The sequence below is a fragment of the Natrix helvetica genome, assembly GCF_964273705.1.
Source record: "Natrix helvetica genome assembly, chromosome: W".
NCBI lineage: Eukaryota > Metazoa > Chordata > Lepidosauria > Squamata > Natricidae > Natrix > Natrix helvetica.
The window spans coordinates 425,084-438,066 of record NC_138555.1 but is presented as its reverse complement, the minus strand read 5'-3'; the positions used below and the strand labels follow the sequence as shown (position 1 = coordinate 438,066).

Here is a 12,983-nt window from a genome sequence, read left to right as displayed (position 1 = left end):
CATCTTCTCCAGTCCAGCTTGTGCTTCTCAAGTGGTCCTTCAGATACGCTGAGATTTTGGCCATCTCTGCTAAGTTTACTACTTTTAACGTCCATTCTTGGATGGTAGGCAACTCTTCCTTCTTCCAGTATTGTGCCACCAACAATCTTGCTGCCGTCATTAGGTTCAAGATCAGATTAGTCTCTATAGCAGTACAGTCTGAAACTATGCCTAATAAAAACAACTGGGGTGTAAACTTTATCCTCTTTTTCAACATATTTTGAATAACCCACCATATTTTTATCCAAAATGCTTTAACTTTTTTACAAGTCCACCAAATATGGTAGTATGTGGCACTAACACAGTCACATCTCCAACATTTAGATTGTAGATTCGGATACATACAGGCTAGCCTTTTTGGATCTAAATGCCATCTGTATAACATCTTATAGAAATTCTCTCTCAAGTTCTGAGCTTGTGTACATTTTACATTTCTTACCCAAATCTCTTCCCATGTTTCCATCATTATTGGTTCCTCGAAATTTTGTGCCCATTTTATCATACAATCTTTAACTAATTCTGTTTCTGAGTCTATTTCTATCAATACAATGTAAAAAAGATGTGGAGACTCTAGAAAGAGTGCAGAGAAGAGCAACAAAGATGATTAAGGGACTGGAGACTAAAACATATGAAGAACGGTTGCAGAACTGGGTATGTTTAGCTTAAGAGAAAGAAGGACTAGGGGAGACATGATAGCAGTGTTCCAATATCTCAGGGGTTGCCACAAAGAAGAGGGAGTCAAACTATTCTCCAAAGCACCTGAGGGTAGAACAAGAAGCAAGGGTGGAAACTAATCAAGGAGAGAAGCAACTTAGAACTGAGGAGAAACTTCCTGACAGTTAGAACAATTAATCAGTGGAAGAGAAGTTGCCTCCAGAAGTTGTGAATGCCCCAACACTGGAAGTCTTTAAGAAGATGTTGGATAGCCATTTGTCTGAAACGGTATAGGGTTTCCTGCCTAGGCAGGAGGTTGGACTAGAAGACCTCCAAGGTCCCTTCCAACTCTACTATTGGTATTGTATTGTATTGTATTGTATTGTATTGTATTGTATAAATACATTATACAACCTTTTACATGCATTTGACCCTGATCCCTAATTTGTTTTTATCAAGTTATCCTCATTTTGGATAATACCGAATTTCTGGTCTTTTTTCCATCTAGCCTGTATCTTACCACCTTTCTTGTCCTGGTTGTTAAGTGGATGACTGTGGCTGTTAAATTATAACATGGTCACTAAGTGAATCAGACTTCCCTGTGGACTTTGCTGGGCTGACAGTCGTGAAAAGGGAGTCACGGGGACTACAGGACATTGCAACCGTCATAAATACGAGTCAGTTGCCAAGAGCCTGGATTTTGATCATGCATCCGTTGGGACCACTAGGATATTCTTCACACTTACAACCGTCGCATCCTCCCTCGTGGTCCCGTGAACAAAATTGCCAGCCAACTCGTATTTATGATGGTCGCAGCATCCCATGGGGCCCGTCACTCCCTTCGGGAGACCTCCCAACCAGCAAATTCCATATATATATATAGCCGAAGCTGCCGTCTTTCAATAAATCTTGGCATGTGTGTGTGGAGTGCTGGATTTGTTTCAGTAAGTGGATTGATTGGATGTGTGGCTGTATCATGATTGGTAGATTGGTGCTGATTGGTGCTAGCTGTGGGTCCGTTGTTGTTTTGTGTTGTAACAGCCTGGGTGGTGGGTGGGGCTCGTTTGTTTACCAGGTTGGTTGGTTGGTTGGTTGGCTGGTTTCCAGATGTCTGATAGGGGGAGGTATCGTCACGTTTATTTATATTGTGGGGGTGTTTCTCTATTTCGACATCAACTCCATCTACCAATTAGGATGCAACTACACAGCCAATCAACCCACTTACATCAACAAAGCCAGCACTCCACACACCCCACCAAGATTTATAGAAAGACGACAGCTCCGACCACGCCTTACTCGACAAGCACGAAGCCGAAAACACCAGCCTGAAGATGGCGAGTGGGACCTCGCCGAAACGTTGCCAAGACAATATCAATGTTACGCAGGAAAAGACCCGAATACAACAAAACCAGCATACCTACACCCGTGAAAATCTACTAAAAATATATATATATATATCATATATATATACATATTATACATATATGTTGGAGAGAAACACAGAGGGCTCAATCAGCAACTAATGGGGATTGCTGTGTGGTCACCTTTGCTCTGACAGAGCTGATTATCCGAAAGGTTTACGGCCAAAGTTGGATTCCCACCTGGAGAGATGTTGAAAATGAGATCGATAAATGAAATAAAATGAACATGTTGAAATTGTTTCCAGATTAAGGGATTGCGTCACATTTCCATGTCCCCGTTGACAAAGTCAACAATGAAGCATTTGTTGTGCAAAATTCCCCACCATCTACGTGGCCCCCGGCCCCCCCGACAATCGACAGAGCTGAGCGTTTAAGTATCGGTGGGACCGTCAGAAATCTGGATTTAAACCCCATAACAGGACAAAAGGGCCCGCCCGGCTCAGTTAGATGGGAGCAGGAAGCCAGGAATTCAAAAATGGTGGACTTTTCTTTAGTTTTAGTTTTATTTGTTGGCTTTCTGACCCAGATCCCCAAGTGAATGTCACTGATCCAATCGATCCCAAAAGGATCAGCAGGAAAAAAACGGATTGCTTTAAAAGCAGCCCTGTCCAACCTTGGCAACTCTAAGACCTTCAAGAACTCCCAGAATTCCCCAGCTAGCAAGGATTCACCCGAATGGATCGGAGGAGGTGGAGGAGGAGGAGGAGGAGGAGGAGGAGGAGGAGGAGGTGGAGCAGGTGGAGGAGGAGGAGGAGGAGGAGGAGGAGGGGGTGGAGGAGGAGGAGGAGGAGGAGGTGGAGGAGGAGGAGGAGGAGGTGGAGGAGGAGGTGGAGGAGGAGGAGGAGGAGGAGGAGGTGGAGGAGGAGGTGGAGGAGGAGGAGGAGGAGGAGGAGGAGGTGGAGGAGGAGGAGGAGGAGGAGGAGGAGGAGGAGGAGGTGGAGGAGGAGGTGGAGGTGGAGGAGGAGGTGGAGGAGGAGGAGGAGGAGGTGGAGGAGGAGGAGGAGGAGGAGGTGGAGGAGGAGGTGGAGGAGGAGGTGGAGGAGGAGGAGGAGGTGGAGGAGGAGGTGGAGGAGGAGAGGAGAGGAGGAGGAGGTGGAGGAGGAGGAGGAGGAGGAGGAGGTGGAGGTGGGGGTGGAGGAGGAGGTGGAGGAGGAGGAGGAGGAGGTGGAGGAGGAGGAGGAGGAGGAGGTGGAGGAGGAGGTGGAGGAGGAGGTGGAGGTGGAGGTGGAGGTGGAGGAGGAGGAGGAGGAGGTGGAGGAGGTGGAGGAGGAGGTGGAGGAGGAGGAGGAGGAGGAGGAGGAGGAGGAGGAGGTGGAGGAGGAGGAGGTGGAGGAGGAGGTGGAGGAGGAGGTGGAGGAGGAAGAGGAGGTGGAGGTGGAGGAGGAGGAGGTGGAGGAGGAGGAGGAGGAGGTGGAGGAGGAGGAGGTGGAGGAGGAGGAGGAGGTGGAGGAGGAGGAGGAGGTGGAGGAGGAGGAGGAGGAGGAGGAGGAGGAGGAGGAGGTGGAGGAGGAGGTGGAGGAGGAGGAGGAGGAGGAGGAGGAGGTGGAGGAGGAGGAGGTGGAGGAGGAGGAGGTGGAGGAGGAGGTGGAGGAGGAGGAGGAGGAGGTGGAGGAGGTGGAGGAGGAGGAGGAGGAGGAGGAGGAGGAGGAGGTGGAGGAGGTGGAGGAGGAGGTGGAGGAGGAGGTGGAGGAGGAGGTGGAGGAGGAGGAGGAGGAGGAGGAGGAGGAGGTGGAGGAGGTGGTGGAGGAGGAGGAGGAGGAGGAGGAGGAGGAGGAGGAGGAGGAGGAGGAGGAGGAGGACAAATGGAGATGGGCTGCTTCATCCCATTTGTTGACAGGGTGACTTTATTAGTAGGTGGGGAGGATATGCAGTGAACATGATATAACCCCATTTTTTTTTAATATGAAGACTTTATTAGTAGATGGCGGATATGCAGCAAACATAATATATATCCTGACCTCAACAGAGTGAACAAAATTGCTGGCTGGGGAATTCTGTGGGGTGAAGTCCACAAGTCTGAAAGTTGAAAAGGTTGGGCATCCCTGATCTAAAAGGAAGGTAATATATCCACTTTGCAGCCCTTGAGCAGGGGCTGGACTAGAAGACCTCCAAAGTCCCTTCCAACTCTGTCCTTCTGTAAGGGTCTCCAGCTAGAGCAGAGGGTTGGACTAGATGACCTCCAAGAGCCCTTCCAGCTCCATTCCGATTGATTGAAAGCTTTTCCAGCTCCTCAGAAGTGATCCCGCTCGGCTGGCTCTCCCGCGTCACCGATGAAGACCAGGTTGCGGCAGCCCCCCATTGTCTGTGGGGCCGAGAGAGGAGGACCCCGAGACCCCCAAAACGTCTTCATCCGAGGGGCTCCTTCTGCGGGTGGCCCCTCCCTCTCCTGCAAGGCACGTAAAGCAAAATGGATGACAGTGACTGAACTCAGAGGCCGGATGGGGGTCCATGGGGGGAGCTGGGACCCCAATCCCTGAGCTGAATCCTCCCCCCCCCCACAGCTCCCCTCAACACTCACTGGGTCAAGGGCCAAAGGGGGGCAGTCTTCGGGCTCCGGCATCAACCCCGGCGGCCGCACCCGAGGGAGGCTCAGGACCCTCGAGCGGAGGGAGAGGGGCAGGGCCACGGGGGTCTCCTGGGAGGTGGGACCTCTTCTGTGGGGAGAGAAGCCACTGAGAGGGGGCAGCCCTACTCACAGTAGGCTCCACCTAGGCCCATTCCAGGAGTGGGCTTCAGTGGGGTGAGGCTGGCCTTATTACCGACCGGGCAAAAGATTGTCCTGTGAGCCCCCTCCCCATCAATGATGGCTGCCTTCCCTTTCAAGGAATGGTAAGGCTTTTCCTGCTCGAGCAGGGGGTTGGACTAGATGACCTCCAAGGTCCCGCCCTCTTACCGGAAGAGCAGCAGGGCCAGCAGCAGGCACAGCAGGAGGCCCGCTAAGCAGGAGACCCCCACCAGGGCCAAGAGGAGAGCTGTGCGGAGGGGGAGGTCAAAGGTCAGCCTGGGGAACCCTCCAAACCTGCCGTTTCCCTGCTCAGCCCTGCACACAGAAGCCCCCTCCCCACCAGACACGAAGCATCGCCAAGATGGCAGCACCCCAACTGGCTTTGGGGGGGTTCTTGAGGGGGGGCTGGGACCTTGCCTGAGGGGTCATATATGAGCCATCCCCATCTTCCTCCCTTCCTTCCTTCCTTCCTTCCGTTTGTTTTTCTTTCCCTCCCTTTGTCTTCTTTTTTCTTTCTCTTTCTTTCTTCTTCCCTATCTCCCTTCCTTCCTTCCTTTCCCATCCTCTCTCCCTCTCTCCCTTTCTTTTCTTTGTCTTTCTTCCTTATTCTTTCTTTCTTCCTTCCTCCCTCCCCGTCCTTTCTGTTTTTTCTTTCCCTTCCTTCCTTCTTTGTTTTTTTCTTTCCCTCATCCTCCCTTTCTCTTTTTTGCTCTCTCTCTTTCTTTCTCTTTTTTTTCTATCTCCCTCCCTCCCTTCCTTCACCATCTTCTCTCCCTTTCTCTTCTTTGTCTTTCTTCCTTTTTCTTTCTTTCTTTCTTTCTTTCTTCCTTCCTTTCTTCCTTCCTTTCCTCCCGCCCTCCCCACCCTTTCTGTTCTTTCTTTCCCTTCCTTTCTTCTTCCTTCCTCCCTTCCTCCTACTCTTTCTCTCTCTCTTTCTCTTTCTCTCTTTCTCCAGCTCCTCCCCTGCACTGCTCAGAGGGCTGAGACCCTCAGACAGGGGGAGTGGGCAGACGATCGGGGGTCTTAACCAGGGCCGTCCCTTGGCCTCTGCACTCCTGCTTGCCTCAGAGGGAGGGTCTCGCTCTCAAGGAGTGGGGGGTGGGCTTTCAGTACACCCACATCAACCGAATCGGCCGGGTCCAGGATCGGGCCCAATCGGAGGAAGAACCCCCCCTCCGCAACCTTCCCAATCCAAGTGCTTGTGGCAAGGAGTTCCCATGTTCCCCTGCATGCCATCCAGGCAAGTTGCCCTGCAGGGCTTCCACTCCTCCAGCAGACTATCTAGCTCCCCCCCCCCTCCACCAGACTCCACCCGGGGGGGGGGATACTTACGGTCCTGGCAGGCGGCACCCCCAAAGCCGAAGAGACACCTGGAAGGGAAGGAAGAGGTGGGAGGGCCAGCGGGGAGGAAGGGGGGGGGGGTAACCCAATTGCCATGTGGGAAGGGGAAAAAAACACACACCCTGGCTGCACTTGGGGCACCCAGAAGCCTCAGCCGCTGCCAGGTGGGCTTCTCTGCTTTGCAAAGCCCTGGTCATGGGCACTGCTGCCCTCTAGTGGCCTCAGTCTGCCTCTTTTTCATCATGGGATCTTAAGGGCCGGAAGGGACCCGGGGGGACGCCTTCCAGTCCAACTCCCAGAGGCTGAAGGCTCACCGGTCTTTTATTCCGAATGGCTGTCCACCTTTTCTTTTCTCTCTCTCTCTCTCTCTCTCTTCAAAATGACCTGCGATGGAAGCCCCGCAATTCCCAGAGTGGGGTTTGAAGAGTCCCCGGAAGCAGAATTAGAATCCAGGACCCGATTCTGCTGAGCATAAATGCAACTCACCTGACACAGGTGCCATTCCGCAGCCAAAATCCACTCTCACAAGCTGGATGGAAGAGAGGAAGAATGTGAGAGAGAATGAGAAGAGACGGCAAAAGAGAGAAAGAGAGAGAGAGAAAATGAGAGAAAGAATGAAAGAATGAGAGAGAGAGAGAGAGAGAGAGAGAATGAGAGCGCAAATGAGAAGACAGAGAGAGAATGAGAAGAGGGAGACAGAATGTAAGCTAGAAAGAGAAAGAAGAGAGAGAGAATTAGAAGATAGAATGAGAAAGAATGAGAAAGATGAGAGAAAGAGAAAGAAAGACAGAGAAAGAGACAGACAACTGGAGAATGACAAGAGCAAGCAAGAGAATTAGGAGAATGAGAGAGAATGAGGACAAAGAGAAAGAGAAAGAAAAGAGAGAATGTGAGAGAGAATTAGAAGAGCATGAGAGGGAGAAAGAGAGAATGAGAGAGAAATGAGAAGAGACAGAATGAGAGAAAGAGAAAAGAATGAGAGAGAGAATGAGAATGAAGTGGAGAATGAGAGAGAGAAAGAGAAGAATGAAAGAGACTGAGAGAGAGAGAGACAATGAGAGAGCGAATGAGGACCGAGAGAGAATGGGAAGAGGAAGACAGAAAGAATGAAAGAGAGAATGAGATAAAAAAAACAGAGAGAGAGAATTAGAAGATAGAATGAGAAAGAATGAGAGTGAGGAGAGAGAAAGAGAGACAATGGGAGAATGAGAAGAGAGAGCGAGAGAATTAGGAGAATGAGAGAGAATGAGGACAGAGAAAAAGAGAGAATGAGAGCAAAAAGAAAGAAAATTAGAGAGCAAATAAGGAGACAAAGAGAGAGAATAAGACAGAGGGAATGAGAGAGAATGAGGGAAAATGAGAAGACAGAAGAATGAGAAGTGGGGGACAGAATGAAAGAGAATGAGATGAAGAAAACAGAGAGAATTGGAAGGTATAATGAGAAAGAATGAGAAAGATGAGAGAAAGAGAGGGAGAGACAATGGGAGAATGAGAAGAGAGAGCGAGAGAATTAGGAGAATGAGAGAGAATGAGGACAGAGAAAAAGAGAGAATGAGAGCAAAAAGAAAGAAAATTAGAGAGCAAATAAGGAGACAGAGAGAATAAGACAGAGGGAATGAGAGAGAATGAGGGAAAATGAGAAGACAGAAGAATGAGAAGTGGGGGACAGAATGAAAGAGAATGAGATGAAGAAAACAGAGAGAATTGGAAGGTATAATGAGAAAGAATGAGAAAGATGAGAGAAAGAGAGGGAGAGACAATGGGAGAATGAGAAGAGAGAGCGAGAGAATTAGGAGAATGAGAGAGAATGAGGACAGAGAAAGAAAGACAATGAGAGAAAGAGAAAGAATGAGAAGAGAAAGAAAATGAAAAAGAATGAGAGTGAATGAGGACAGAGAGAATGAAAGCAAGAAAGAGAGAATGAAAGAGAAAAGAATGAGAGACAGAATGAGAATGAAGTAGAGAATGAGAGAAAGGGAAGAGAAAGAATGAGAGAGAGAGAGAGAATGAAAGAGCAAATGGTAAGACAGAGAGAGAATGAGAAGAGGGAGACAGAATGAAAGAGAGAATGAGATAAAGAAAACAGAGAAAGGGAGAATTAGAAGATAGAATGAGAAAGAATGAGAGTGAGGAGAGAAAGAGAGACAATGGGAGAATGAGAAGAGAGAGCGAGAGAATTAGGAGAATGAGAGAGAATGAAGACAGAGAAAGAAAGAGATAATGAGAGAAAGAATGAGAGAGCAAATGAGAAGACAGAGAGAGAGAATAAGGATAGAGAGAGAGAATGAGGGAAAATGAGAATAAGAGAGAAAATGGGAAGTGGAAAAAGAAGTGCCCCACAGTAGCGGAGGGAGGGGGAGAGGGATCCCTCAAGGCCAGCCCAAGGGAGCCCACCTGTGCAGGTGCGGTCCATGACATGTGCTCGGAAGAAGCCGGGACGGCAGGTGCAGCTGACCAAACCATCTGAGGAGGAGCAGGTGGTCGAGAGGGGGTCGCAGACATCCAGCCGGCAGAGATTCAAGGCTGCAAGGAAAGGGCTCCGGTCAGCGACGGACTTTTTGGCGGGGAGGGGGGCTGCCAACTACAGGGCCCTGCCTTTCAGGATCCTCAGGGATTGGCCGTTTGGCAGCCCTCTCCTGCCCCCTCCCTCCTTGCCAGGGCCGGGGCTCTTGGACTGAGCTCCCGTGGCAGCTCACCCTGGTAGGTGCCTACGTGGTGGCAAAACAGAGCATCCTGCAGGCTGCTGTTGTGGCACTGCACTGGGAAGGCCTCCACCGCCTCGTCCACCTCGTGAATTGTGACCGGCCCCCGAGCAGAAAAATGGTGCAGGATGGTCACCTCTTGGCTGGACAGGCTGCAGAGCCAGAGGTCAGGGTCAGCAGGTGACTGGGGGTGCACGACCCCTCCCACCTGTGACTCTAGGTTCATCGTTCCTCTGAGACGTTTGGGGGGCTGAGGGACCTCCGATTCCATTGTCCTTGATGCAGGAGATAGTCACAAGAGGAGTTGGGTGGGAGAGCGGAGCAATTCTCCTCCCAGGAACAGGTTTTGTTCCCCTGGGGGGCAAACTGGAGTTTGACGACTTGGAAGGGTTATGCCGAGGCCGGCCGGATCTCTGTCAGGGAGCCGTAGGGAGGTGGACAACAAGAGGAGTCCACAACCCCCACGTTTGCGGCTGGTTTGGAACCGGGCTGTACGAGCGACAGGCGAGCCCGTATGTGCCCGGGGCTACAGCCGTACAAGCAGGGAGCGCAGGTACTCGGTGCCCAGCTCCACTCAGGCGGAACCATCCCCTATCTCTGCCGGTCTGCCAATCCAAAAAACTTGGGGATCACTGGACTAGATAGTCCCCAAGATCTTTCTCATCCTCTCGCGAAGCCCCATCCACGCGCCTGCGGAAACACCAAACTACACTGTAACCCGGTCTGTGGAAAAGCTGCTCTTGGTCCGCAGCACCCCAAAGGTTGTGGGTCCCTGTCCTAGGAAGCTCCAGGGCAGGCCCACAAATTCATCCCCCCCTGCCCCATCTCCTTCCACCGACTCACTTCAACGCATGAACCCGGGAGTCCAGGTACCCCTCCAAATGGCCCAGGATGCACTGGAACTACGGAGAGAGACATTCAGGCATGACAAGGAGGCACGGGGCACAATTCCTGCCCCTGAGGCTCTCCAATGTGTCCCACCCCACCCCCCACTGCAGGGGACTCTCTCCTTTCCCAGCCTTGCTGGGGACCGGCAAGGGTGCTTGGTGGCCTGCAGGCAGGGGGGGTGGGCAGTGCTACGGCAGGAACTCCAACCAACAGCTCCCCATCCCAATCAGAAGGGATGGTAATTTGCCTCTGCCTTAGCCCCACGGGCATGTGGGTTCATGGCCACCAAGGGGGCAGCCTCCGTCCTTTGAGGGGGGGGGGGCTTACCAAGTGTCGGATCTGGCAGGCAACCCGCAAGGATGACAACTCTGGGGGCTCCAGGTTGCAGACCGTCAGCCGGGCAGGGAAGACTTTGACTGCAAGATGGTAGCCATGGCCCTGGCCGTCAATTCGAGGGTCCAGGGTGTGAGCCAGATCCCCTGCCCTTCCACCCACATCTTGGCTCAGGTGGAGCCCTGGGTGTGGGGTGGGACAAATCCCAACCAGGAGGCAAGGATTTTATGGCGGGAGGGGCTGTCAGTTCACTCTGTGTGCTGAAGGAAATACCTGTCAACCCGCCGTTCCCAAGCCCTCCCTCCCTCCCCTTTCAGACTGGACTCTTCTCACTGCCCCCAAGCCATCCATCCCTCCCACCCTCCCCCTTCACCGTTTTGCTGAAGCCCAGCCGAACCAAGGCTGGGACGGGCAGTGCCCCCTTGGCCCTTGCATGCAGGAGCAACGCGTGGCACTCACCTGGCTGCCAGCCGGGAAGAGGGCAGTGGGGCTGGAAGGGGCAGCCCCTCCCGGAAAAGAGGAGCAGCCGAGGGCCTCTGGTTGGACACTTGTCTGGCGTCAGGGTCTCCTGGGGGGAGCTACAGGGGGATTCCCCCCACCCACTTCCTTTTGATAAGGGGTTCCCTATCCTCCGGTTGTGGACCCGTCTGGGGCCGCGGACTGTTAGGAACCGGGCCGCACAAAGGAGCAAAACTTTAGTCTCCAAAGTAGTGGGATCGAGGTGGCACATGAAACCATCTCTCCCCCCCACCATCCCTGAGGGTGTGTGGGGTGAAAGTTGCCCCCTTACCTGGCACGCAGCCAAACACAGGGTGGAGATGGTAGCCTAGCCCGCAGCGGCAAATTTGGCGTCCCACATGGTCTTCCTCGCAGGAGCTCCAGGGGGGGCAGTCCTCCTGTACATGACAGCTCGGGGGCCCTGTGAGGAACGGGGGGACATTGTCTGTGACACTGGAACCCCGTCTTTGCGAGGGGGGGGTGGCGGGGGGCTCCAAGGAAAGGAGCCTGAAAGGAAATGAGGGCATCCCAGGGCACTGGAGGTGGAGCCTCCTCGACATACGACCACGACGGAGCCCTGAACGTCTGCCGCCAAGTGAGATGTTTAAGTAAGTTTCGCTCCGTCCGACGACATCCCTCCCCACGTTGGTTAAGTTGTGGTGAAGTTAGTTACACGGTCATTAAGCGAACCCAGCTACCCCCTTGACGTGGCTCATCGGAAACTCATCGTTATCCTGTGACACCCCCCCCCCCCGGACACAGCGACCGACAATAAATGGGAGTCCGTCGTCAAGTGTAAACCCCGTGACCGTGGGGATGTTGAACGGTCCTAAGTGTGAACACAATCCCAAGTCCCTTTTTTTCAGTACTGTCGTAACTTTCAACGGTCACTTAGCAAAGCATTGTAAATCGAGGAGGGCTTGTACCAAGTTCCATCATGGCTGCCGGGGATCAGGTGGGGCTGTTTTGTAGCCTCTACCCCCATAATTGGGACTAGATGACCTCCAAGGTCCCCTGCCAACTATGTTATTCTACGATTGTCAGGGTGAGGGTTGAGGTGGACTAGATGGCCTCTACAGTCCCTTCCAACCCCATCATCCTATGTTCTGGGTTCTAACAAAGAGGTGGGATGGATACAAGGCAGGGCCAATGAATGTGGGGGGGGGGATCAGGCAGTGAGGGAGGGGTGGGTGGTCCCCTTGCACCACGCCCCTAAGGCCAGGTGCCGCTCACAGGTTGACCGCTGCCCCTTCCTCATTCAGGGCAATTCGGGGGTGGGGGGGGGGAACCCTGCCTGGATCTGTTTTTCAGTGCAAAAGGGAGTCCCAGCCCCCTTACCCGTCTCTGGTGCGTCACTGGTCCAGTTGACCATCGTTGTGGGGAGGGTCTCGTCCCATGCAAAGGGGGGGTCTGAAGTCTGGCTGACCCTGTTCTCCACTGAAGGAGGAAAAGGGGGAAGTTATTGCTCTCACTGGGGGCTTTTGAAAAGAGAACCGGGCAAGCCTTGGTTGGTCCGAAATAGGTCTTGTGCTGGAGCAGGGGGCTGGACTGGATGACCTCCGAGGCCCCTTCCAACTCCCCAGGTGGAAAAGACACCCCAGGAACAAAAATGACCTATTTGCATGACATCCCACGTGCGAGTCGCATAACGGAACATCCGTATCTCATGTGACCCAGGCGGCGTCTAAACCGTGGAATGGAACAAACCCGAGTTAAGACTTTCTGAACGTCGGGAATGAGGCAGGCACAGAAGGGGGGCGGGGAGGGGGGAGAATGAATCGGCACCTCCCTCCCTGCCAATGGGGATCTCCGATGGAGAGACCCCCTCCTCTCGGGTGGGGTAAATGACCCCTTCTTTAGCCGGGATAATCCCCGGGATCGGGCGCAGCTCCTGCCTCGTCCGCGTTGCGCGGCCGGGAAAGTTTGCTTGATCGTCCCGCCGGAGGGAAAAAAACCAGAGAGGGCTGCTGCTTTGCCCCACGGATGCGTCTGGGTCGCCCGGGGCGGGGAGGGCAGGCGGGCGATGGGTCCCCCCTCCCTCCCCCTCCTGAGGGCGTAGGAGGTGAGCTCTGCGCGCTATCCGGTCACTCACCTGCGCCGCGCCCGCCGCCGATTCCCAGTTCCCCCTGCAGGAGGGCGGCCAGGGCCAAGGAGAAGCCCACCCTCCACATTTCTCCAGCCGAGGAGCTGCGCTGAAGGGGGAGGGGGATTTGGAGGAGGGGCGCAGGGAGGGAATCCTGGACCGCCCATCCCCTCCTATCCGGGTACTCATTAACCCATCCTTGCCGGCTGCCAGGGCAAAGGGCAGGGAACACCGGCATTGCCCACCTCTCTCAGGATCCCCCCCCCGTGGGGGCCCCAGGAACTGCTAAAACAGGCGCA

At 53.3% G+C, this 12,983-nt stretch overlaps 1 protein-coding gene across 3 annotated transcripts; it reads right to left on the bottom strand.

The window, feature by feature from the left end:
• Window positions 1-4,021: 4,021 nt before the first annotated feature.
• LOC309400660 (protein HEG-like) lies at window positions 4,022-12,877 on the bottom strand. Of its 3 annotated transcripts, XM_081969240.1 has the most exons (13): window positions 12,694-12,877; window positions 12,216-12,285; window positions 11,940-12,038; window positions 10,894-11,022; window positions 10,098-10,186; window positions 9,726-9,784; window positions 8,877-9,034; window positions 8,575-8,703; window positions 6,667-6,709; window positions 6,172-6,209; window positions 5,008-5,086; window positions 4,633-4,768; window positions 4,022-4,500 (listed from the first exon to the last, which is right to left on the bottom strand). In XM_081969240.1, exons 1-13 carry the CDS (start codon window positions 12,871-12,873, stop codon window positions 4,345-4,347), a joined length of 1,365 nt encoding a protein of 454 aa, XP_081825366.1. In that variant the 5' UTR covers window positions 12,874-12,877; the 3' UTR covers window positions 4,022-4,344. The 3 variants fall into 3 exon arrangements, with proteins under 3 accessions (XP_081825366.1, XP_081825367.1, XP_081825368.1); XM_081969241.1 differs by lacking the exon at window positions 12,216-12,285 and having other exon boundaries at window positions 4,023-4,500; window positions 12,694-12,869; XM_081969242.1 differs by lacking the exons at window positions 11,940-12,038; window positions 12,216-12,285 and having other exon boundaries at window positions 4,023-4,500; window positions 12,694-12,870.
• Between the last annotated feature and the right edge of the window lie 106 nt (window positions 12,878-12,983).

Excerpts from the sequence above, each read along its gene's own strand:
- LOC309400660 (XM_081969240.1), bottom strand. The coding sequence starts at position 12,873 with ATGAGTACCCGGATAGGAGGGGATGGGCGGTCCAGGATTCCCTCCCTG. Across the intron at positions 12,286-12,693 it reads CGGCGGCGGGCGCGGCGCAG|ACGCCGCCTGGGTCACATGA; the intron begins GTGAGTGACCGG and ends TCCACGGTTTAG. Across the intron at positions 8,704-8,876 it reads CCACGTAGGCACCTACCAGG|CCTTGAATCTCTGCCGGCTG; the intron begins GTGAGCTGCCAC and ends CTTTCCTTGCAG.